The sequence below is a fragment of the Herpailurus yagouaroundi genome, unplaced genomic scaffold (assembly GCF_014898765.1).
Source record: "Herpailurus yagouaroundi ecotype Mexico unplaced genomic scaffold, PumYag 140, whole genome shotgun sequence".
Classification (NCBI taxonomy): Eukaryota; Metazoa; Chordata; class Mammalia; order Carnivora; family Felidae; genus Herpailurus; species Herpailurus yagouaroundi.
Genome location: NW_024412395.1, coordinates 38,515,816 through 38,541,241, shown reverse-complemented (window position 1 = coordinate 38,541,241; position 25,426 = coordinate 38,515,816). Strand labels below are relative to the sequence as shown.

The 25,426-nt window shown below is 45.9% G+C and overlaps 1 protein-coding gene across 6 annotated transcripts; it reads left to right on the top strand.

The window, feature by feature from the left end:
• The first annotated feature begins 6,813 nt into the window (after nt 1-6,813).
• Nucleotides 6,814-25,117, top strand: NR4A2 (nuclear receptor subfamily 4 group A member 2). Of its 6 annotated transcripts, XM_040475120.1 has the most exons (9): nt 16,642-17,067; nt 18,716-18,839; nt 19,322-20,187; nt 20,973-21,102; nt 21,522-21,685; nt 22,576-22,778; nt 23,176-23,192; nt 23,297-23,354; nt 23,501-23,698. In XM_040475120.1, the coding sequence occupies exons 3-9, from the start codon at nt 19,324-19,326 to the stop codon at nt 23,586-23,588; spliced, it is 1,524 nt and encodes a 507-aa protein (XP_040331054.1). In that variant the 5' UTR covers nt 16,642-17,067; nt 18,716-18,839; nt 19,322-19,323; the 3' UTR covers nt 23,589-23,698. The 6 variants fall into 6 exon arrangements, 5 of the variants coding, with proteins under 5 accessions (XP_040331051.1, XP_040331053.1, XP_040331054.1 ...); XM_040475117.1 differs by lacking the exon at nt 16,642-17,067 and adding an exon at nt 6,814-7,211 and having other exon boundaries at nt 23,176-23,354; nt 23,501-25,117; XM_040475119.1 differs by having other exon boundaries at nt 16,641-17,067; nt 19,500-20,187; nt 23,176-23,354; nt 23,501-25,117.
• The last annotated feature ends 309 nt before the right edge of the window (nt 25,118-25,426 follow it).

Sequence of the window (25,426 nt, the reverse complement as noted above, 5' to 3'; positions counted from 1 at the left end):
TAACCTTTTCAAGTGACAGCAACTCCCTTCCTACACAAAGATGTTGAAATCCTGGAATTATTAAAGAGTATGGATATGAATGTGTGTGTGTGTGTGTGTTTGTATAAGGTGGGTGGAGGGTCTTTTTCCAACTATAATTAGCTTGGCTCTGTTAAGTGTCTCATTTCACGTGCTATTTGAACTGGTTTTGGCTCTTGGTTATAATAAAATATTATCTAATCACAAATATCGTGTAGGTCTGAGGAGCAAACAGACATGCATAGGAAATAGAATACTTAAAGAGAATTTAAAAATCTTAAATGTGAAATAGAGAAGAAAGGTAGCCAAGTTTAAAGAATGAGAATTCTTAGAGGTGCTTTGTAATATATTGCTATATTTATGCAAAAATAAAGGATACGATTATATAATGAGTTCTAATTAAATTTAACATTGTACTCTCTTAGAATGTATAACCTTGCAATTCCTATTGTGATAGGAATTTTGATCAATATCTTGATCATAAGGATTAGGTGAACTCCAAGGTCCCAGCTCTGAAAATGTATGACTCCTTCTGTTTCTGCATTCGTTCATTTCATACACTCAGTTATTTCCACTATTCACAAAGAATTTTTGATAGCTTAACAGCCAGGTCCCCAAAAGTTCCAGGAAGAATTGGAGAGAACTGCTGCCCTCATGGAGCTCAGTCCAGCAGGAGAGACAAATAAAACAAATAATTGCATATGGGTCACAGTGAAGGATGTACAGAGTGTGACACAGTAAATGCTCAATTTTAGAGGATGGGGATGGTCAGGTGTGAGGAACAGGGCAGTGTTGGTGCTATCAGGTAAAATTTCACAGAGGCTGGGGCACAAGCTGAGTCTCAAAGGGTAGATTGTAGGAGAAATCCATTCCAGCCTGAGGAGGGAGCTAGTGCCAAGCTACTAATTCATGAAGAAGCAGCATGAGCAATTTGGGGAACTACTTTTAGTTGGCTAGGACTGGAGGCTAGAGGCAGGTGCAGCGTTAAAGAGGTGGGAGATATATAGGGACCAAACGCTGCTATGTTTCACGTCTCCTGTTTTGACCATTGATTTCTATCTTGTGATCGCCAGGTTTAGGGGCACCTGGGTGGCTCAGTCGGTTAGCATCTGACTCTTGATTTCAGCTCTGGTCATGATCTCACAGTTGTGAGACAGAGCCCCACACTGAGCTCTAAGCTGATAGCGTGAAGCCTGGTTGGGATTCTCTCTCTTCCTGTCTCTCTCTGTCCCTCTCCAGCTCATGTGCTCTCTCTTGCAAAATAAATAAACATTAAAAAAAAGAAAGAAAGAAAAAAAGGCTTAATGACTGGGGCAAGAAGAGTTTCATCATTCCTGGAAGTTTAACCCACAGTGGGCACTCCCACTTGATTTTGACATGCCACTTCCTATGTGATAACATTAAGGCCCCCCCTTGCCCTGCCCAGTAGCAGTAGCAAATAAATTGATGTCATATGGTATGCATCCACTATTAGTCATCAGGTAAGTGATGTACTTACTATGTCCCAGCATTATGGCCTTGAAAAGGTATTAAGGACAAGTGTATCAGTGAGAACTCTTTTCTAAGGCAATTGACAGAAAATTCACTCCTAACTGACTTTAGCTAAAAGAGAACTGATTTACTCACATAACTTGAGAATCTGCTGGTAGGTTTAGCTCCAAGAATAGCTTGATCCAGGCTCAAATGTCTTCAGCACCCAATTTCTCCTTCTCCATCTCTTGGATCCTCTTTCTCTGTGTTGGCTCTATTCTCCAACAGACTCTTGCCATGCGGTGGCAGTTTCCATCTCTCCATGTTCGAGAACAGAGAACAAAGAAAGGGAGGGCTCTTTCCTGGTGGCCCCCACACATATTCTGACCAGTCACTGCGGTTATCTGGTGCTAATGGGCAACTGATGGAAGAACTGGTCTAACCCCTCCCTAGTACACATGAGTGAGGGCCAGGTGGTATCTGTGCAACGATTTGTCTCCCCTGACACACCTGTGTGCTAGACCAGGAAGCATGACCTCATCGACTTCTCTGCCAACTTCTGGTTCTCTTCTTGGGCAACTCCTCCAGTATCACTCCAAGCTCCGTGCTTCTCCTCGGGAAACACTGACCACTCTGTTTCTATCTTCCCTTGCATGTGCCCAGGAAGATCTTTCCAGCTTCAGGGGAATCCTTTCTCCTTTTGAAGCGTCTTCAAGATACTGTAGGAGGTTTCCTGGAATTGTTTCTCCTTGAAAGTTTGGCAGTAGCAGAAAATACAGGGAGGAAAAAAAAAATGTAAACATAATTTAGATTTTGAAATATTATCCCAAGGATACACATACATGATATTTCAAATTAATAATACAGAAAGTTTTTTTTTCTTTATTTTCTCTTTTCTTCTTTCTCCCTCTTTCTCTCTTCCTTCCTCCTCCCCTCCCCCCCCCACCCCCCACCCCTGCCCCGCACTAAGATACAAGGGGGCAGAGAAACCACTGGCAAATAAGCTAGTAGGTGGGCCTTAAGGAAGATGTGTGATGCAAATTAAACCTTGACAAGTATTATATGCCACCCTTCTGTTTAGCATGGAATTTTTGTATCAGGCTCAGTTAAGCATTAGCCCTGTTCTGACTGAACAGTAAAAAGTTTGAAAACAATATTTTAAGAAATGTTTAATTTTTTCCCCTGAGGGCTGAACCTTTTATGAGCACTTTCTAAATAGCACAATAAAAAAAATAATTCCTAGCAAAAGAAGATCAAGGAATAAGAGATTTTTCCATGTATAGGAGCCAATACAGTCATACAATAGGATGTGGGGAGTCAGGCTCCAACCTGGAAAACAGAAACTGTTTAAGTAGTCAACACAGGGAGAATTTAATTGAAGGAATCTGTAAAACAGGTGACTGAAGGGCTGAGAAACAAAAAGAGGACAGTGATTTTTCAACAGGGTAAAGCCACTACAACCCAAATGCTGGAGGAATAAAGGGAAAAGGCAAGGTTACTGGAACCCAGGGTCAGAGGTCCTGGGTGGGAGTATAGACCTTGGGAGCTGGGTGGGATGTCCTCTGATCTGGCTTTCCATTGGTCACACCCAGCTGGCAGAGAACTCCAGCTCCTGCGGAAGGCAGGGAAATCACAGCTGGTAGGTCAGCACCCCCTTTGCTCCCCCATGATAAAGACCAGAGAAGGTCTGGATGGATCAAAGGGCAACAAGGCCTAGGACCCTGAACCCTCACAAGGAATTTGTTAAAACTCACGGTTCACAAATCCTGATTTGATGTTATAATGTGTACCGGAAGAAAAAAGTTGTGTGCAATGGATCTCCAGCAGCAAGTTACAGTTTGGGGTGAACCATTAAAATCAGGGCAACCTTATCAGAAGGGCTAGTTACGTACGTATGTGCATATTTCAAACTATGTCGGGATTCCTGTTAATTTTGATGAATTTTTTTTTTAACTTTTTTCATAAGAACACTGCCTGCCTTGATCTCTTGGCCTTTTAAATGCAGAAAACTCCTAGGTCTATAACCTTGTTTCCTTTCTTTGGGAATGCTGAGAATCCCTCATCCCTCTTCCTGTTAACCTTCTATTTATCCATCTTGGAATTGATGAGAGTTGCTTATACTATAACTTCAATGATATTTTCTGAAATGAATTCTATCACCAAAACTATACTGCATAGGATGTGGCAAATATTTGTGCTCATTCCTTTGAAGCCTCAACCTGACTGGCACCACTGTCTAAATCCGGAGCAGGATTAACTGAGGAGTAAGGCGAGAGTGCACAGTAGTTTCTTTAAGAAATTCTTCAATACTGTTACTGTAGAGGAGTCTTTTAAAAGGCTTTAACGTCAGGTAGACAGAAACATCAGAAATACTGAGAAATATCCATATTCTAAAACATTCACTATGTTTAAAAAATCATAACACGCTTTATGCTATCAAGGAGATCCAATGAAAGATTTTCCACATTTTCAGTCTCCTATTTCACAAATTTCAGCGCGCTTGTTTTTTGGGGTTTTTTTTGTTTTTCTTTTGTTTTTGAGAAACTAGTTGTTTCGCTGTATTTCTACTGGGTTCCAGAGCTAAAAAGAAAATTGGGGGCATGTTTCAGTGTAAGGCTAATTCTCATGCTGCTAAGTTTTTTAAGGGTAAGGATAAAGGAGAATGGAATTTACCACATTAAAAAAAGAGAAGAAGGAAGCAAAAATGTTTTAACTGAAAACTATGTGAGACGCTGGAAGTTTCAGAAAAGTAGTAGTGAAAGAAAAATACCTCTTTATAAGCTGCAGGAGAAAGAACTTTAAGTGAAGTTAAATTAGGGAGATACCAAACATTTTATGGCAAAGAGAGACAGATGTGCTTTTGGAACCGGGAAAATACTGGTTAACTTTTAGTTGTGATCACACCTCAGTGGTGTCTACGTGAAGCAAATGTTTCGGCTCTAAACTTGTTTCTGCCTTTTTTATGTTTTCTGCCTTCACCAGCCTGGAGACAGAAAAATAAGGCAGATTCTGACAATGATGAGGGTCAATCAGAAGAAGACTTTGCCTGTCTCTTAAGTACCACTCACTGACAAGCAATTTTGTGCCTTTCAAATGAAAACTGCCTCCTACAAGCTATACAAACCAGATTTGGGGGCAAAATTGGAGAAAAGTGATCCTAGTACGTTTTGCGTCTCATACTCTTTCACTCCCATTAGAGAACATGGTGTTGGAAAGGCCCTGAGACATCATCAGACTGTAATTCTGTCTGCTATCATGTAAATGAGGCCTACAGTGACAACTATGTTTTTCCTCTTAAAATAGTTTAAAATTTTTTTTTTCAACGTTTATTTATTTTGGGGATAGAGAGAGACAGAGCATGAACGGGGGAGGGGCAGAGAGAGAGGGAGACACAGAATCGGAAACAGGCTCCAGGCTCTGAGCCATCAGCCCAGAGCCCGACACGGGGCTCAAACTCATGGACCACGAGATCGTGACCTGGCTGAAGTCCGACGCTTAACCAACTGCGCCACCCAGGCGCCCCCCTCTTAAAATAGTTTTAATGATATAGCTGAATTCATTCTTTTTCTGAAGTGGCCCTAATATATTTTCTCTTTGAAAATGTACAAAGTAATAAATTGTCAGAAGACTGAGTAATTTTATACTTGGTTATCCTTTTCCCTTGAGACACAAGTATTCATATTAATAACTTTATGTATTTGAACACAATTATGTCCTTTAGCATCCTAGAATGTTAGCACTGAAAGGGTCTTAGAAACCAGCCTTTCTCCATTTTGAAGATAAGGAAACTGAGGCAGAGAGGCTGTAATTTCTTTTTTTTTTTTTTTTTTCTATTTTACAGTTTATTTTTGAGACAGAGAGAGATAGAGCTCGAGCAGGGAGGGGCAGCGAGAGAGAGGGAGACACAGAGTCCGAAGCAGGCTCCAGGCTCCGAGCTGTCAGCACAGAGCCCAACGCTTGGCTCCAACCGGTCAACTGCGAGATCATGACCTGAGCCAAAGTGACCTCAACCGACTGAGCCACCCAGGCAGCCGGAAAGGCTGTCATTTCTGCAAGGTGGCACAGAGAATCGCAATGAAGACCTACCTAATTAAAACCCAAATTTCCTAGTCTTCAAACTCCCAGCCTAGCGAACCCTTCACCACCCCATTTTGTCTTGATTGTGAATCAACAATCATTTCCTCAGGCCTTTTAACTCACTGTATCCATGCCAGGTCACTTAAAAACTTTTGTTTCCATCTGCAAATTACCTATCGGCATCCCAGAAAATTCGTGGAGTTCATATATCTGAGACATTTTGCTCAGGAGGAGAAATTACCGTCTGACTAGTCCTTTAGTCGATGGTTACAAGAAAACAGACTACCTCCAGTTGTCTCCTTAATGGGCACGAGGAGTGGGACAGACTGGCCTACGTATGGAAACTTGAACAGGAGGTTCCCCCTCCCCCCCCCCCAAAATTACCCATAGAGAAAGCCCCCTTTAAGTGGCAGCCTTGATGAAAGCCCAGCACGTTGAAAGACTGTAGGCTTTTGGAAAATTCAAATGGCCTGCGCTACGTTCAAAGCCAAAAAGGTATGCAAAAATGCTGAGCCTGAGAGCATGAGTCCTGAAAGCCAGGACCACGCTGCTTCTACTGGGCACCCTTCGTCCAACTTCCCAAATGCAAACAGTAACATGGCCCTGGGTCCACAAAAACCCACCTAGATAAACAATCCTGGTGGAGTCTGAAGGAAGGAAGGATTTGATCCAGATATAGAGAGGGACGTGGGCGGAACTCTAGGAGATGCGAACGCACGCACATACTTTGAAATACGCTACATCAGGACACGGAAGCTGGAAGGTTTTTGTTTGGTTTTGAACTGAGGATCTGCCACCACCAACACACCCTACCTGTACTAGGACGGGTGTCGGAGAGTGGAGAAAGCCTCCCGAGGCAGAACTCGAGCTGCGAGTAAGTAACACAGCGACCCCTTCGCTAAACTCGTGGGTTGGGCTCGGCTCGGCCCTTCCCACCCGCGAGCGGCGCTCCGAATGGGGCGGGCCGGGGCGGGGAAAGCCGAGCGCGGCGGGAAGGGCCCAGGGCGGCCGGGGGAGGGCGGAGGGAGGCCGGGGAGGCGGGCGGGCGGCTTTATTGTTTCCTCTCGCCCTCCTCCTCCCGCGCCTTGCCCCAGCGTCACTGGAAAGCCGCCCGAGCCGCCCGGCGGCGGGTTATTTATAGAGCTGGCTGCGCGCGCGTCACGGAGCCCGGCCAGGCTGACGGGGCCGCTGACGCGCTTAGCCGCGGGGCCGAGTCCGCGGGGCTGCGCGCCCGGCGCCGGTGACAATGGGCTTCTGTGTGTGCAGCTGCCGCCGCCGCTGGGGGTCGGGGGAGGGGGACGGGCGGCCGCTCCCTGACCCCCCCCCCTCCCGCCCTCGACTTCCCCGAAAGGTAACCGGCCTCTTCTGCCCCTGGCCGGGCCCCGGGCCCCCCACACCCCCCTCACCAGCAGCTTCTACCTTTTTTTTTTTTTTCTTTTCTTTTCTTTTTACCAGTAAGTTCCCCTGGGCCCAGCCTCCCCGCTTCCACTTCCCCCGTCTCCCCTTCTTCCCCCCACCCCCAACATGACGAGAGAGGGGGATTTAGCCGGCCGGGGGCGGCCACTTTGTGCGTCCCGGGGAGCGGGACCCGCACAAGGCGCGCCTGCGGGGGATGCGGTGACCGAGGGGCCGGGAGCGCCGGGCAGGTAACGTATCCTGGACCTGGAGCGGGGCTTTGTTTGGGTTGGGGGGAGGGGAGCGGGGTGGGTGCGAGCGCCGGGCAGCCCTGCCGGGACTCCGGCCTCCCGGCTCCTCCGCCCCGCTGGCCCGCGCGCCCGAAGCCGATCTGGGGTGTCACGCCAAGAGCGAAAGAGAAACTTCTGCGTGACTGACTAGATGAGGCTCCTCCCGAGAGACCAAGATAATAGAGGACTCCCCCCGCCCCTCCCCGCCGGTTCTGGCCGGGTACGCCCCCACCCTGCGGAAGGAGGGGCTGGCGGGGATTTTAGGGACTTCCTGGGACGCGGAGACCGGCTCTGAACCGTCCCCTCTCCGCTGCCGAGAGCTGGGAAAGCTTGCTCTGGAGCCTCTCGCACGTGGCAGGCCGGCAGAGAACTTGCCGTGCCTTCTAGGAAATTGCAATCGATTTGTAATGCAGTTTCGCTAATTGGGAGTTCAAAATTAAACTTTAATAAAGCATTTGTGTCGTCTCGTGTAATTGTGAAAGCTTCCATCCGTCCTGGTAGATAGACTCTTAAGTCTCAAGTTAATGGCGCTAAGCTAGATTTCCCCCCCCAAGTACAATTCCGTCAGCCGTCGTCGGCGCAGCTGGATTTCCGTAAGGTACAGATGTTGCTAATGGCAGCTTAAGCACGGATGGGCAGATAGCATACGGAATGCAACATGTTGCCATATGGTTCCTTTAGCCTTTCACCTCCAGGGATATCAATCACATATATTCTGGGAGGATCTTAATGACTCTCCGAACGGCAAAATGAATTACCTGGTGCAATTTATATCCCTTGACCTGATACGTTATAACAACAGGGAGATAGCATCTCACAGTTTTCTGTGGTATAAATTGAGCTACAGAGCTGCGTTTCAAATTCTGTAGCATCTATTTGTGGCTTGAGGGGCCCTGTCAAATCATTCTGGCTGTAAAAGCTGGTTTCTCCTCCCCCCCCCGCCCCCACTCCCGAACAAAACAAAGTTTATAAAGTTTGGCAAAACCGTTGTCTCAGAAATTTCCAGTCAGCCAACCAAATACTAATTGATGAGAGTATGGAGAAATGGAAAATATGAATTTCCAGAGCTAGTTACTTAAGAGTTTGTAATGTTTAGGAACACCATACTTTTTGGAATCCAGAAAATTAAAGAACTCCTACGAAAAATATGTGTTCTGAGTTGTTTCAATATAACTCCTAAGCCTATTAACTATTTGAAATTCTGTTGTTTTTTTTTTTTTAAATAAACTTCAGTTATTCTTAAAGTTTGGGAAATAACTTACAGAAAACAGTCCTCAGAAATATGAAATATAAGAAATATAAGGAAGAACTCCCCGGCCAAACAATGTCTATACACAAACACACACCCCCCCTCCCAACCTCCCACATACACACTATGTGTGTACTTTAACTTGGATCATCTATGTGGCGATGCTGGTCGTTTGTTTTTTTTTCCCCCCACCATGTCAGTCACAGCATACTGAGGTCACTGTTTAGATCCTAGTGGAATATTTCTGTAATATTTCACAGGTCTTATTTTAAGTATCCTGGTGACTAATAAAATGGTTGATTGCCTCTAATTTCAGGTTATAAACATGGTTGTCTCTTAGTGTATCCCTCCTTTTTCTTCCACTAATGCAGGGAGGCAACATGGAAAACAAGAAAGAAGGCTAAAACAAAAAAGTAAACAACTTATGAAAACATTTTTTTTTTTAACCTTTACCCATTAAGGGATATCTGAAATCTATGGTCATACTATCCTTTGGAAGATTTCCCTTCCAACAATATGTCCACCACGTGAATTCATGTGACCTCACAGACTAACAAAATACACAAGACAGACCTAAGCAATCTGAACAAGTATATATTTTCAGTCATGTCCGGGTCTGAAAGTTAACATTCTGAAAGTTTGTCTATACATCATGTCCTTTCAGTATCATTTTGAAATTACAAGACAGTATTTTTCCTTTTTTTTTTTTTTTCTCCTTTTGTCGTAGGTGATGACGTGTTACCTGGTGCTTGGGTTAGTGCGATCATCTTGGCAATACCAAATAATCTAAGACCTTTTGTGTATTTATATAGCAGAAAAATCTTCTACAGAACACATTAAGATCTATATCTGAGTTATGGCGACCATTTCTGGGGGCTGTTTTTGGTAATCTTTTAATGGCTAAGGTTTTCTCTCTGCAGCACCAGCACTCAATGAGTCTTAACCCTGATCAGAAGTGAGCTTGTCAATAATGACTCCATCTCCGTGACTTGTGAATAGGCAGTGAGTGTGTCCTTTAATCAGTCACACAGAACTCGCCTTATAAAGCTGTTATTGTCATGAGCAGATATGCAGCCTTTTGTTAGGCTCCATGATTATTAACGTGCTCCTCCTTCAAAAGCCAGGCCTGCTGTGCTTCATTTCAGAATTCAAGTCCATTAGTAAATAAAATCCTAAGCAGCACGATTTGCTTTTTCTCAAGTTACAACATTACAGATAGTTCATGAATGATTTGGGGCCCTTCTGTAGACCTAAACGATGTATATTTTTGGTAGACACATCCAGTAGTAGAAACAAGATGTGGACCTTGCATCATGACTTTTATTTTCAATGAAGATTTGATGGATGTCCATTGTTACTCTAAATGAGGTGGCTGGCAGCCAAGGCGGTCCCTGTGGCTGGGAAGTCCTAGCATTGTTATTGTCTACCAGGGAATCACTTTCTATTTTTTGAGCTCTCAACTTCACCTCCCTCGTTCAATATTGCCCTTCCATATTGCTAATCTGAGAATTCGTTTGGAAAAGAAAACTTTTGAAAATGTGTTTGTATTGGCCAAGAAGATTTTCAACACTGTTTCTGGTTGCCTGCTGGTTTACAGCTTTTATCTTGAGCTGGCATGTTTATTTTAATTGAAAATGAAGAGATACCCTTAGGAGAGGGTATATTCCCCATGCTTTAATTTTAATTGTGATGTAATCCTAGCTGCCTTCTTATTTTTTACTCACAAATGTATTTTAAGATAGGGCAGATGTATGTGTTTCTCATAGGAACATGGGACAAGTTATGGATGGGCATTAGGCCTCTTATAGAACTCTGCATTCAAGTGAGTGGGGGTGGGGAGGAGAGCCATGAGGAAAGAGTACCCTGGTTCCACTGCACTGGCCCTGTTTGCTTTTCAAATTTAAAATCTACATTGCTGCATTGGAAACTTGTTTCTCTCTTTTATAGCATTTCATTTTAAAAGAATTCTTTAAAAACTGTCAATCTGTAAATATTTAACCAGCCAGGCAGGAAACAGTCTTTTATTCTCAGCTATATGCAGCTTTGTTTTTATCTGGGTTAGTGTGAGTGCCATGTAAATACCACATAAAAATTTGACTTGGTTTTCCTTACTTTGACTGAAGATTGACAGGGGCTTCTTTAATTAATCTTGTTCTCTTTCATGTTCTGTATTCAGATATTGAAATACAGTATTTTTATACATTTATAAGATTGTGTTTGCATTTATTTAATTTATGTTTCTTTTTTTAAAGCATGTAGCCTTGAATGTTTGTTCTACTTTTTTTTTTTTTCTTCACATCATTACTCTGGTACTGCTTGATGTAACTTGATTAGCTCCCTCCCCAGTCATGATTGGTAATTAAAATAGGCATTAAAATTAGTCACTTAGCAATTTTGCTGTTCAATTGGCAATTAAATTACTTAATTGCAATTAAAGTCCTAATTTTAATTGGCAAAATGATAGATGTAGATTTAAGATAATATGTATAAATACTTTAATAAGTGTCTATATAAGGATTACTTAATTACTCAACTTCAAGTTTATGCTGTTAACTTTAGAACTTTTAAGTGAGCAATGAAATTTATATTACATCTATTCAAAGGATATGGTAATTAGATTTATTACTTATCACTATAAGGGTCCTTGCTATAAGTTACTTTTGTAGTGTTAAAATTGTAGGCTTGATAATTGCAGAATTATGATGAGGAAAAGGGCATATATGTCTTTGTCGTAATATATCAGTGCAGGATGTTCATTTTGTATTAAATCAAGAGGTTCCTATCCACCAGTTAGTCTGAGGAAAAAGAAAAGAAAAGTGGTTATTTTGTCATTAAAGGTAGACCAAAACTAGCCAGCTGTGATATAAGCACAGAAACTGTCACAAAGTGTATGCATTTTATCTACTTAGTATGCTATATAATACTGTGATAGTTACTAATGTTATTAGCTACTTTTAGAATTTCAAGTGCCCTTGATATTTTCTTAGCATGTAGCTACTTATTTGTAGAATCTTTAAGATGTCTTCTAGGACTTGGTACAATTTAATGACTGACCCTCCCATCCATGTTTACTGAAATTAGCAATGAAATACAAAACCAAAGTTACCCTTCCTTGCTTAACCAAAAAGAATTCTTCCATGGAAAATACTGGTGGTTTCCATAGGCTGGGAGTATGGGTGAAGGGCTAGTTACTATTTCATGGGTATACAGTTTCATCTTTATAAGATGAAGCATTGTAGAGAGGGATAGTGGTGATGCGTACACAGCAATGTGAATGTATTTACTATCACTGAACAGTTCACTTGAAAACGGCTAAGATAGTAAATTTAATGTTCTGTGTACTTTACCACACATACAGAAAGAAAATACTGAGTGATTAGTTTAAAAGCAATTGTTTAGGAGATGGTTACTGAGAGTCAAGCATTAGAGAAAAGATGAAGAATTTTTATTATGCAAAATACTTTTTGAGTGGCATGAGGCTTTACCATATGTTCAGTTTTATAATTTTAATTTGCAAGTAGATGCTTCTAGAAAAAAAAGAGTGCTGTTTTCTCCTGCACATCTTTACACATTTCTAGAATGGAGTTCTGTATTGAAGTAAGAAATAATTTTACATTCATTGAGTGATGTTGGTAAAAAAAAAAAAAATTGGGCTGAATAAAACTGAGTAAAATGCCATAACTACCCAAAATGTGAATATCAGGTAAGCAATTGACTTCTTGTGTAAGCATCCTATAGGAAGAGAATAAATGATTGACCGATTAATATCCTATTAATGCAAATGAAAAGGCAAAAGGAAAAAAGCAAAAAAAAAAAACCCTTCAATATTAAAAAATTATTTTGTAGTTCCATAACTGAGTTTGTTTTCCAAAGTAAAAATTTCTCTTCTATCACTAATGTAAAATGTCTTGCTGAATGGCAACAAATGCCATGAATATAAATTTGTCAAAATATAACTTAAAATGTATATCTCATTTTAATGTCTAAGATCGTTTCCATTAAGTAATTTTATTACAAAATATCTTAAACATACCTCAACTCCTACAGTATAACAGTGATGTCTCTTCACTATATCTGAATTGTAAGGGCTACTCTGAGTTCATTTTGGGAGAATAGTGAAAAGATTCCCTAAGGACCCCTTTCCCATGCATTAAGATGGAAAATCCTATGGGATTACATCTATGTTTGCTTTCTAAATTATATGAAAAGCTCAATTTTATTAAGTATAATCTGTCTAGCCATGCATAAAATAAAATACTTTGGTTTAGATGTGAGTGTATGTATTATTTATATTATTTTTTTATAAAAATGTCTTTCTATACATGTGTCAATATATTCTGCTTAATATTGGTTAATATCCTAAAAGATAATATAGTAACATGACTTCCCTAAATGATTTTCTGACATCATTTAACTGTATAGATTGATAGAATTGGCAATTTTGTCATTTAGCTGCTTCCAAAAGAAGGAGCTACTTATGTATAAGACCAATTTTCACTCCTATTTAACTCATTAAAGAAAACAGACCTTCAGTGGGGCTAATTTTACACATTTATACATCCCAGTAATTTAAAGTTGTATCAGAATCCTGGCCCTGAAAAAAACAAAACAAAAAACTAGTATTGTCATTTTAGTTGAGTTATAAAATAGTTTATATTCAAGAATCTATGTTAAAAAATTATGAAGGGTTGCAGTGATATATAAGTGCAAAATTTCAGTTTCTTTTAGCCTAAAGCATCATTTTAACATTTTCTAAAAGGTTGTTCAATTCTACATTTTGATTCCATTATATGTATAATTAAACCTCTGTGCACAAAAGCATTCTCTTATGTACTAGCAAATACACCCACAGGAATCCTCTTCTAAACTATAATTTATTTAAACATGTAATCATAGGATTTTAAAACATGCTTTCATTTTTCCAAACTATATGCCAATTTGCGCTACTTGGTGATAAAATGAGAGATTTTATTACTATTTTGATCCCCTCCTCCCCCCCGTGACTTAACAGTGAGTTAAACATGGGCAGGAGGAAAAAAAAAAAAATCTATTGTGAACCTAATTCCATGTGTTCAACTGTTTTCCCCTTTTAAGAAAAACAGACAAGAATAAAAGATTTGTAGCTATTTATAAATTCCAGCACAGTACCGAATATTTGGGCCTGCAGCTTTCTCTCCTAGGGTTTGGCCTAAGTAGTAAATAGCTAGCTGGTGAGTGAGTGAGTGAGTGAGTGAGTGAGTGAGTGAGTGAGTGAAATCTTCCTGATCCTTGTGGAGTCAGGCCCCCTACTGACAGGATCAGTCAATTACAGACGTTGGCGGTTCTACTGAGACTTCGTTCCGTCAAAATCTGGTGGGGACACAGGAGTCAGGAGCTTTGAGCTTGGTCCTTTTTTACTCTTTCTGATGATTGTGTTACATCCTTTCCACCCCGAGCACATCCGAAGCCCTACCAAAAGTGCTAGCCCAAGAAGTAGCTTATCCAGTAATTGGTTCAAATGAGTTTATCAGTCTTGCATCCAGGGTGCCTTCCTAAGAAGTAACGCTTGCCAGGAACTAAAATAGGAATTTGAAGAAGAGGGAGAACTCTTAAACAAGTTGTAGGATGCAAGGGCAAATGTCCACCTTTTGTCTCTTTTTCAATGTGATATTGAATCCTTCCACCTCCAGTTACTAATAATTATAAGTAGCTGCTGTGGAAAACTGCCTCTTGATCTTGGGTGCATTAAGACTTGGGCAAGGGCTCTGTTAAGCCAGACTCGACAGGTTGCTGCTGTAGAATAACGCATCACACTGCAATGTGTGTCTACCTCAGAGCTCACTTTAAGAACTGCAGAACACTTTTCCACTCTCTGGGAGAGAATTCTCAAGTTGTCCCCAGGCTCAACCCAGGCTAAAGCCTAGTGTTTTTAAAAATGGCCATAAGGGAGGAGGAACTTGTGGAGGGAATGTACCTACTCAGATGTGCGTGTTTGTGTATGGAGGGTGCTGGTTACAACCTTAAAGTTCTCCTGGCCCCCGCTTTCCTAGGAATATATTAAAAATTAATAACCGCCACCTCGGCGTGGCCGCGTTTGAGTTTCCGACTGCCTGAAAATAGCTGCCGGGAGCCTGGCCCACCGCTGGGATCAAGGAAAAGCTCCTCCTGGCAGCGCCCTGCTCCCTCGCGGAAGGGGAAGGGAACCCGGGAGGGCGCCACCGAGCTAGAGCCGCTGCTATTTTGGGCCCAGCCCCGCGGGTGCGTCAATGCCTGCGCCCCTGCGTCACCGCCACCCCCACCCCTTTCCTTCTCCCCGGCTCTCCAAACTCTCACTTTTTCCCTTTCGTTCGCGTGGAATCGCTCCTGCCCACGAGGCGCTGACGCTACCGAGCTCATGCTAATAGGCTATTCTTCGCCCTCCTCCCCTCTTCCCCCTACTCACACATCCTCACTCACCACAACAGCCCCCCCCCCACATACACACACACACACGCGCGCGCGCGCGCACACACACACACACACACACACACACACACTCACTCACTCACACACACTTCCTGGTTTTATTTGTGCTCCGGCCCGCTGGGGCACCGCTGAGCCGCGGCGGCGGCGGCGGCGGCGGCGGCAGCGGCAGTCGAAACATCTGGGGGAAACTTAAGGTGGCCACGCAGGTTTTGCCGAGGCTGCGGCGCAGAGGAGCCCGAGGCTTCCCGGGGCAGCCGCAGGACACCTGATGGCTACGCCTTTCCAGCCGCTGGGGAGCGGGCAAAGGCTAGGGTGCAGATTAGAGCTGAGCGGCTCCGGAACGCGCCTGTTTCCGCGGCGCTTTTTGCCCATCCAGGGGACGCCAGGATGGGGGTCGGGGGAAAGTTGCCAGGGGGCTCCCGCAGCCTGGAAGCGAGCCCTGCCGAGGGAGGAGGGGCGGTTGGAACTCTTCGCGGGCAGAGAGGGGGATACCTCGGAAGCCTCCCTCCCCACGTCCCAGCCTCGTCCAGCCCCTTGGGAGAAGCCCACAGAGGCCCGCCCTGCTCGGGCCCGAGGAACAGGGAAGGGGGCTCGATCCCGGGAGAGGTGGCGTTTCCTTTGCTAGAAAGCGCCTTGCGCCCTCAGCCTGGCGGGCGGATTGGCTTGCAAAGTGGAGTCGGCGGGGACTCGGGCAGCCGCGGGGGTGCGGTGAGCTGCCACGGTGCTCCGAGTCCCTCTCCTGGGAGGGCTAGACGCACAACTTTACGCTCGCGGAGATACCCCTCCCTCTCCCAATGTTTTGCCTTTCCCTTTTGGCTCTCAGATTGAGGTTTCGAGAGCCCTTGTGCTTCAGAGGAGGGTTGATTTGTGTCTCTACAACTCGTACTGGGGTACAAGTTGGTGGGCTCCCAGGAGTGTCGAAAGTATTAGAGTTGGCGAAAGGTGAGGTTAGAGCCCCTTTCCGCCGCAGGCGCACCTGTTGCCCGCTGCTCGGCTGCATTGTCTGCGAAAGGAAAGTGGGCGACGCCTCATTCTGACTTTGGGGATCCCTGAAGGGCTGGGATGCTGTCTACCTGCTCCCCTCTCTTCCCCTTTCCACGCACCACATCCTCCCTTGCACGTGGGCACTGCAAGGAAAGAAGGGAACACAGAGAACAGGCCCTACCCAGTACCTTCCACCTTGTACTGTGGGGGGGGGGGGGGGGGGGGGGGGGGGAGACAGAGACAGAGAATGCCAACGCCAAAGGAGGAGGCCATGGACAGGAAAAAGGAGAAAAAGGATATGCTTCGGACTAGAGAAATCCCACCCTGCCTGAGCCCTTTGACCGTCTCGGGTCGTGGGACGTCTGTACGCGCTTCCGCTAATGGGGGTGACAGTTGTGAGTGCGTGAGGTTAGGACACTGCCAGATACACTCCACCCCTTGCTAGTCCAGGTGCTGGCTACCTGGCCCTCGCCAGCGTTCCCTGCCGCCCCGGCTTTTGTTGCACCCTCCCCCACAAGTGAGCCGCCGGGCTGCAGCGGTGGCCTGGGGGGTTGGGAGGTGGGGGGGAAGGTGAGGTGAGATGTCGCGGTGCTGCGGGCTGCGCGGACCTGAGTGGAGAGGTCACACCTCTTTCGGAAAAAAAAAAAGAAAGAAAGAAAGAAAGAGAGAGAGAAAAAAAAAAAAAAAAAAAAAAAAAAGAACCCAGGCTGGCGACCAAGGTGAACCCAGAACGGTTCCCACCTTAAAATCGGCCCTACTCGTGACGTCAGGTCGGAAATATACCAAAGCGAGAGCCGGCCAGGAGTCCGGGGAGCGCGGCGGCGCGGCGATTGGGCGGCGGGCCGCTGACGCGCGCTGACGCGCGGAGACTTTAGGTGCATGTTGGCAGCGGCAGCGCGAGCCACATAAACAAAGGCACATTGGCGGCCAGGGCCAGTCCGCCCGGCGGCTCGCGCTAGGCTCCGCGGTCCCGCTCGCCTGCCCAGGCGGCCGCCTTCTCCTGCGCCCTCCCCGCTCTCGGCCACCAGGCTACCTTCGCCCCTCTCGCCCACCCCTCCCCGACCCTGCCACTCGGACTCCCAGAGGGAACTACACTTCGGCCGAGTTGAATGAATGAAGAAATACGCGGAGAACTCCTAAGTGAGTAGACGCAGCCCGTGCAGCTCGAGTTCCCTTATCCTTCTCTCTTCTTTTGCACGTCTCTTCTTTCCACATGTGTGGGACAGGTTTTCTGGAAGTGGGCGCCAGAGGTTCGGAGCGCGAGCGGGGCGGGAGGATGGGGAATAGGTGCGTGCAGCCACAGCGGTCATTTGCCCGAACTCCAGCTTTGGCACTAGGGGGGAGTTGGCTCCCAGCAGGCTTCCAGGCTCCTCATTGGTGGACGTGGAAGAGAGACCTGCATAGTTTGGGGGAGCTGTGGACTTGCCCGGGGAAATGTGCCCAAAGTTTGCTCTTAGAGCAGAATTGATTGTTACCGTTGGGCAGGGAGACTCCAGGTCCTGTATATACGAGGGTCTGGGACACTGCCCACAAAGGGGCAGGGAGAAAGTTCTTCAGTTTATTTGTTGCTTGGGAACTGCGTCTCCGAGGCTGGCCGGATTGCCAGGGTTTCCTGGGTATTATTGAATAAGGGGTGGTGTTGCTGTTGGTACAGTGTCCTATTACTAAGTTGCTTGAAATTTCTGGTTTTGACACATGCCGTGCTTGTGTTTGTGAGTGCGTCAGAGAGAGAGACAGAGAGACAGAGAGAGAGAGATAGAGAGTAAAGAGTACAGTTATGAAACTGCGAAGTTACCAGGAGGTTAATATCCAGCACAGGCATATCTCTTAAGGGCTGTGGCTATCATGGGTTGCTTTCCTTTCTACTTTTTCTGATTAACCTTCCTCCCCATGAAGCAACATTATGGGGGTGGGGGAAGGAGAACAGAAGGAATGGATATATTTGGCTTTCTTTTTCATTAGTAATAGGACTGTGCTCTAGAATGCCTTCCAAGTGGCAACATCTGAAAATTACTGGGACACAAGAATGCCTTGTTCCGGCAAGTAGGCAGATTGTGGAAGGCTGTATAGGGAAGGTGTTTGGCTTCCTATGTTGGGAAATGCTTCTAACCTCGGTGCCAACACCAGATAAGCAGTGTTTCCCTCCCTCTGCAGTTGACCTAAGATGCTCCTGGAAAAGTAGGGTCTCTGCCTCCCACCCCTTGGCCACTAAAGATGTTGAAAGGCAAATTTCCTGGGGAAAGTGAATGCCAATTCACCTGTATCCTCAACCCCAGTGTTGTGTCAAAATCCAGACGCTTCCATTCAGATCGCCTTCAGGGCTGCCCAGGCCTTGCTAGCATTCTGTAACCGCAGGGGTTACAGAAAACACTTGATAGAAGTTTCCAGTGCTGCATTTTATTAAACTCTAGTTTCTTCTTATTTGAGTCTGAATTAAACGAAAATGGAAATGACACTACCCTCCCACCTCCATCTCTACCCCCCTGCATCTTAGCAAAGGGCCCAATTTATTACATCATAAGTATTAAATAAGTACATGAAGTACCTTTTCTCCTTCAGAACCCTCTCTCTGCAAGGACTTACACAGTGCAGTGGGTTGGCATTTCCTGTTGTTTACAGCCGTCTCTTTTACACATTCATCTTAACTCCTAAGTTTGGTAAAGGCTACACATTAATTTCCAATGAAACAACCAAGGAACGTATAGAAGGACTTGCCTGGTGACTCTACTGATGCCCAGATGAATCTGTCGGGAAAGTCACCCTGAAGCTTCTTGTGTCTGTGTTTCAGGGAGGAGATCCGACAGGCTGGACTCCCCACTGCTTTTCTAAAAATCTTGGAAACCTTGTCCTTCATTGAATTACGACACTGTCCACCTTTAATTTCCTCGAAAACGCCTGTAATTCGGCTGAAGGTTAGTGCAACTTTGTTTTTTTTCTTTCCCTCCTCCGAGTTCCCTGACCATCAAGAAATAGGGCCATACGATCTTCCTCAGCTAACTCTGTCACTTAAGGCTTTCCTGGCCCATCATCTTGGGGAACAACATTCTCATTGTGCAATTCACCCTCATTTCTAGAATGAGCCTGCTGAACCCGAGCTTCAGAGGAAAGGCTCATTTGAGCGGGACTGGCCGGGTGAGGGGGTGAGGGGGGAGGCGGTTGAGATATCCGGGAATGGAGACCCTCAATAGCTTTCTAGCTCTGGGTCTCCCTTGGACCAGCCTTTCCATGCCCTGCACTGTTTTGCTTCGCAGCATTCGCGCTCTCCGCCCTTCCTTTCGCGTCCCTACGTGCTCTCTGACCGCCACGAGCTGCCGGTGTAGCTCCAGGTACCCGAGCCCGGGGAAAAGTGTTCAGTTGACCAGGCTGAGTGTATATTACCCTGTTTCATTTCCAGCCATGCCTTGTGTTCAGGCGCAGTATGGGTCCTCGCCTCAAGGAGCCAGCCCCGCTTCTCAGAGCTACAGTTACCACTCTTCGGGAGAATACAGCTCCGATTTCTTAACTCCAGAGTTTGTCAAGTTTAGCATGGACCTCACCAACACTGAAATCACTGCCACCACTTCTCTCCCCAGCTTCAGTACCTTTATGGACAACTACAGCACAGGCTACGACGTCAAGCCACCTTGCTTGTACCAAATGCCCCTGTCCGGACAGCAGTCCTCCATTAAGGTAGAAGACATTCAGATGCACAACTACCAGCAACACAGCCACCTGCCCCCTCAGTCCGAGGAGATGATGCCGCACTCCGGGTCGGTTTACTACAAGCCCTCCTCGCCCCCGACGCCCACCACCCCGGGCTTTCAAGTGCAGCACAGCCCCATGTGGGATGACCCAGGCTCCCTCCACAACTTCCATCAGAACTACGTGGCCACCACGCACATGATCGAGCAGAGGAAAACGCCCGTCTCCCGCCTCTCCCTCTTCTCATTTAAGCAGTCGCCCCCCGGCACCCCCGTGTCTAGCTGCCAGATGCGCTTCGATGGGCCCCTGCACGTCCCCATGAACCCGGAGCAGGCGGGCAGCCACCACGTGGTGGACGGGCAGACCTTCGCTGTGCCCAACCCCATCCGAAAGCCCGCGTCCATGGGCTTCCCAGGCCTGCAGATCGGCCACGCGTCGCAGCTGCTGGACACGCAGGTGCCCTCGCCGCCGTCGCGGGGCTCTCCCTCCAACGAGGGGCTGTGCGCCGTGTGCGGCGACAACGCGGCCTGCCAGCACTATGGCGTGCGCACCTGTGAGGGCTGCAAAGGTTTCTTCAAGGTGAGCGAGGACCGGGCGGAGGAGGCAGGTAGGGGCCCCCTAGTGCCGGGAGCCTCCGAGTGCGCGCTGCACCTGGGTGCAGGCAACCCAGTCCCACCTAGTTGGCCCAACTCCCGGGTCCGCCAAGGCGGCCCCACTGAGGTCCACGGACTGTGGCGGAGGCTTCTGGGTGCCTGAGAAAGGGAAGTGGAAGGCCGGGAGACCTGGGGTCGCATCCTCTGCACGCAGAAGACCCGGCAGGCCCCAGCCCGAAGTTGCTGGAGCCAGAGTTAGAAGAGGGTCATTTGCATGTGCTAGGAGCTGTCTTCTCTGTTCAGATTGAAATTGGTTAGGACAGAGAACCGTGTCTGAGCTAACCAAGTGGAACAGAATTCCCTATGGTCAAATTAAGTGATCTCTTTATTTCGCCATCCTGATTGAATAATCTTATCATTTTAAATAGAGAAGGTCTCCAAGGAATGTAAATAATATGAATGCCCACGGATTTGTATTTACTGAGCGTTTCCTTCTCCTTCTCTTGGCATATAAAACACAGCGAGGAGCGGCGAGGTTAGCTCAAATGTTAACGCTATCAATTTTCTCCTGTTAAATGCCCTGGGGTAGGAACACGAAGAGAAAGAGAAAGAAAAAGAAAAGGAAAAAAAAATAAAAATAAAAAAGGAGTGGTGTATATGTGTTTGTGGGGAGGGAGTGTAGATCCCAGCCGTTGAGAAATTCTTCCCGGATCCCCTGGGTTGCTGGATTAAAAAAAAAAAAAAATCGGTCTATATTGTCTCCTTTTGCAGCGCACGGTACAAAAAAACGCAAAATACGTGTGTTTAGCAAATAAAAACTGCCCAGTGGACAAGCGGCGCCGGAATCGCTGTCAGTACTGCCGATTTCAGAAGTGCCTGGCTGTTGGGATGGTCAAAGAAGGTAGGTCGGGACGAGCAGCCCACTCCCCGGTCTGCGCCCACGGGAAAGTGCTGCGCCCACCCCAGTCCCGTTTTCCACTTCCCACAGCGGGGGGGGGGGGGGGGGTGGGGGGGAAGTCTCCGGGTCCCCCCACCCCCATCAGAGTCTGGCCTCCACGACCCAGCAGCTGCCTGCTTGCCCATCCCGCCCCGCAGAAAGCAGCCAGGCCCTTCTCGCCTTCAACCCAACGACCCATTTGGAAGAAGACATAAAACCACCCCACATTTTTGATGCTTCTCGTCAGTAAAGGCTTTACAAGCAGTGGGACCCTGCGCGGCCCGGCCGGCGGCCCCGGGGCTGCGGCCTTCCCCCGGGAGGGGCCGAGGCGGCAGCTGGGTCCCGCTAGGGGGAGCGACGCTAACCCGTTTGTTCCTTTGCAGTGGTTCGCACGGACAGTTTAAAAGGCCGGAGAGGTCGCTTGCCCTCGAAACCGAAGAGCCCACAGGAGCCCTCTCCCCCCTCGCCCCCGGTGAGTCTGATCAGTGCCCTCGTCAGGGCCCATGTCGACTCCAACCCGGCTATGACCAGCCTGGACTATTCCAGGGTAAGAAGCTGGCGGGGGTAGCATGTGGACAAACCGACAGACGGGCAGGACCCCTTCCCACACCCATCACTAGCCCCCGGCCTCCAGCAAGGCTGTGGCTTTACAGCCGTGGGCAGAGCCGCAGCACACAGAGCCACAAACAAACCATGTTGCTGGGAGTGTAGACCGGAGGACAGAGGAAGGAGAGCACAGGCCACAGTGATCACATCTCTGGGAGCCCTCCTTCTTACTGCCATCCCGTGCAGACACATACTCACACACTTATGCCTCTAATGCCCAAACCACAGGCTGTACAAAACGCTCCCCCCGCCCCACTTGGATTTGATCCCCAATTTTCCACAGAGACGCTTTAACCCTTGTCCCCTGTGGCACTGTCAGGGTGGGGGATGCCTGCTTGGGGGTCGGGGAAGGGAAAGAGAGAGATAGAAGGAATGGCAGTGGGGTGGGAAATCAAGTGGTCAGATTCCTTTTTTACCCCAGCTGTGAGAAATGTGTGGACTTTAATTGGAGGAAGTATGTCGGGCAAACCTAGAAGCCACTGCAATTTTATTAAGATTTGCAAAGGGCGTCTCTGCTCGAGACCCACTCTGGGACTGGCATGAATACTAACGTGTCAATTGTTTTGTGGAGATAAGAGTGAACGTTTCCCAGGGCTGGATGGCACTGTATTTAGTCTGTATGGAAATGGTAATTTACATATTTAAAGCAGCGACCTCATAGCACCATCCCTAATTGAATTAATTGCCCCGGAACATCTAATTTCCTTACTGGTCAGAGAGAGGTTTAATTGTTATAAAAACCTGGCTCCCCTACTAGAAGCGGGGTTAGCAATTTCACGGGTTATATATTTTAGAGAACCTCATTAAGTGCTTTTTAAAATGAAATTCCAGTTCCAGGCGAACCCTGACTATCAGATGAGTGGAGATGACACCCAGCATATCCAGCAGTTCTATGATCTCCTGACTGGCTCCATGGAGATCATCAGGGGCTGGGCCGAGAAGATCCCGGGCTTCGCTGACCTGCCCAAAGCCGACCAAGACCTGCTTTTCGAGTCTGCTTTCTTAGAACTGTTTGTGCTGCGATTAGCGTACAGGTAACGGAGGAGGCAATCCGGGGAGGCTGGGAAAGGAGGAAGAGAGGAGTCAAGAAGGGAAAGAAAGAGACAGAGGGGAATGAAAGGGAGGGGGGTGGATGAGAAAAATACAGAATAAGAAAGTGAAAGAGGGAGAGAAGAAGTAAAAGACAGTAGACAAAAGAGGAAGGGAAGGAATGAGCCCAGAAGCCTTGGGTGAATGGAATGGAAGTGGGATAGGGGGCGTTCTTGATTGTTATGAAATTAAACCCTTTCAAGGTCTACTGGTCTACATTTTATTAACTCTTCCGTAATTAGGTGCCTCTTAAATCCCTCATTTATTGCTCTTCAAGTAATTAGTTGTTTAGCTTTTCTCTCTCTCTTTTTCTCCCCTCTCTCTCTTTGGTATTAATTGCAGGTCCAACCCAGTGGAGGGTAAACTCATCTTTTGCAATGGGGTGGTCTTGCACAGGTTGCAATGCGTTCGTGGCTTTGGGGAATGGATTGATTCCATTGTTGAATTCTCCTCCAACTTGCAGAATATGAACATCGACATTTCTGCCTTCTCCTGCATTGCTGCCCTGGCTATGGTCACAGGTCAGTACCTCAGGTGCAGGGCACTTCTCTGAAACTGCCCAGAGGGGTCTAATGCGATTTTCCCTTGCCCCTGAGCGTCCATCGTCCTGCCAGCTAGCTAACTGCTTTGTGTGTTCCTCTTTTGTTTCTGATTGTGTTTTCTGCAGAGAGACACGGGCTCAAGGAACCCAAGAGAGTGGAAGAACTGCAAAACAAGATTGTAAATTGTCTCAAAGACCATGTGACTTTCAATAATGGGGGGTTGAACCGCCCCAACTATTTGTCCAAACTGTTGGGGAAGCTCCCAGAACTTCGTACTCTTTGCACACAGGGGCTACAGCGTATTTTCTACCTGAAACTAGAAGACTTGGTACCACCGCCAGCAATAATTGACAAACTTTTCCTGGACACTTTACCTTTCTAAGACCTTCTCCCATGCACTTCAAAGGAACTGGAAAGAAACCTAAAACTATCCAGAGGGGGCAAGTCACAAGGCAGAGATATCCCCATGAGCTGTCTCAGCTCTAGCTGGCCCCCACCCCCTCCATAAAACCCCAGCCCCTCGATCCCTAAAGAAAACAAAAACAAAAACAAAAAAACAAAACAAAAACAACAAAAACTGTTGCTATTTCTTAACCTGCAGGCAGAACTTGAAAGGGCATTTTGGCTCCGGGGCATCCTGGATTTAGAACACGGACTACACACAAATACAGTGGTATAAACTTTTTATTATCAGTTTAAAAATCAGTTTATTGTTCAGAAGAAACATTCCTAATGTCTGATGGGAAATGTTTGGCCATGTTTGGTTGTTGCCATTAAGACAAATGTAACACACACACACACACACACACACACATGCACACACACACACCTCACACATTGTAAGGGGACCCACAAGTATTGCCCTTTAAAAGACTTCAAAGTTTTCTGCTGTAAAGAAAGCTGTAATATATAGTAAAACTAAATGTTGCGTGGGTGGCATGAGTTGAAGAAGGGAAAGGCTTGTAAATTTACCCAATGCAGTTTGGCTTTTTAAATTATTTTGTGCCTATTTATGAATACATATTACAAATTCTAAAAGATAAGTGTGTTTGCAAAAAAAAAGAAAAAAGAAAAAAAGAACTACACACAAAAGGGACAAGCATGTTGATTCTAGGTCGAAGATGTTATAGGCACTTGCTATTTCAGTAATGTCTATATTATATAAATAGTATTTCAGACACTATGTAGTCTGTTAGATTTTATAAAGATTGGTAGTTATCTGAGCTTAAACATTTTCTCAATTGTAAAATAGGTGGGCACAAGTATTACACATCAGAAAATCCTGACAAAAGGGACACATAGTGTTTGTAACACCGTCCAACATTCCTTGTTTGTAAGTGTTGTATGTACTGTTGATGTTGATAAAAGAAAGTTTATATCTTGATTATTTTGTTGTCTAAAGCTAAACAAAACTTGCATGCAGCAGCTTTTGACTGTTTCCAGAGTGCTTATAATATACATAACTCCCTGGAAATTACTGAGCACTTTTAATTTTTTTTGTTTTTTTTTTAATGTCTAAAATTGTCAGTTAATATATTATTTTATGTTTGAGTAAGAATTTTAATAATGCCATATTCTGTAGTATTTTTCTTTGTATATTTCCAGTATGGCACATGATATGGAGTCACTGCCTTTTTTTCTATGGTGTATGACAGTTAGAGACGCTGATTTTTTTTCTCTGATAAATTCTTTCTTTGAGAAAGACAATTTTAATGTTTACAACAATAAACTATGTAAATGAACAGAATTTTGTCTTCTTTCTGGGTCAGGAAAAAAGGATGACTGAACAGCAATCTACAATAGAGTTGGAGCTTGATTTAGGATCGGTCCCTTATTGAACATTTGAGTTTCAAACTGACAGCCTAGATCTATTTTAGCAAAAGAGCCTGGGGAATTAAACTAATTATCCAGAAAATTCAGTACAATATTTTTCCTTAACCAGAATTTTCGAGTGTGGCAAACTGCATTTGTCAGAATCACTTGAGACTATCTCAACTCTTTTGTTAATTTTGCTGGTAAGGGCAGCTTTTAGAAGAGAAGTTCAGGAGACC

Coding starts and splice junctions, on each gene's coding strand:
- NR4A2 (XM_040475117.1), top strand. CDS start 19,324: ATGCCTTGTGTTCAGGCGCAGTATGGGTCCTCGCCTCAAGGAGCCAGC. Junction 22,779..23,175: donor GTGCTGCGATTAGCGTACAG/GTAACGGAGGAG, acceptor TATTAATTGCAG/GTCCAACCCAGTGGAGGGTA. Junction 23,355..23,500: donor TGCCCTGGCTATGGTCACAG/GTCAGTACCTCA, acceptor TGTTTTCTGCAG/AGAGACACGGGCTCAAGGAA.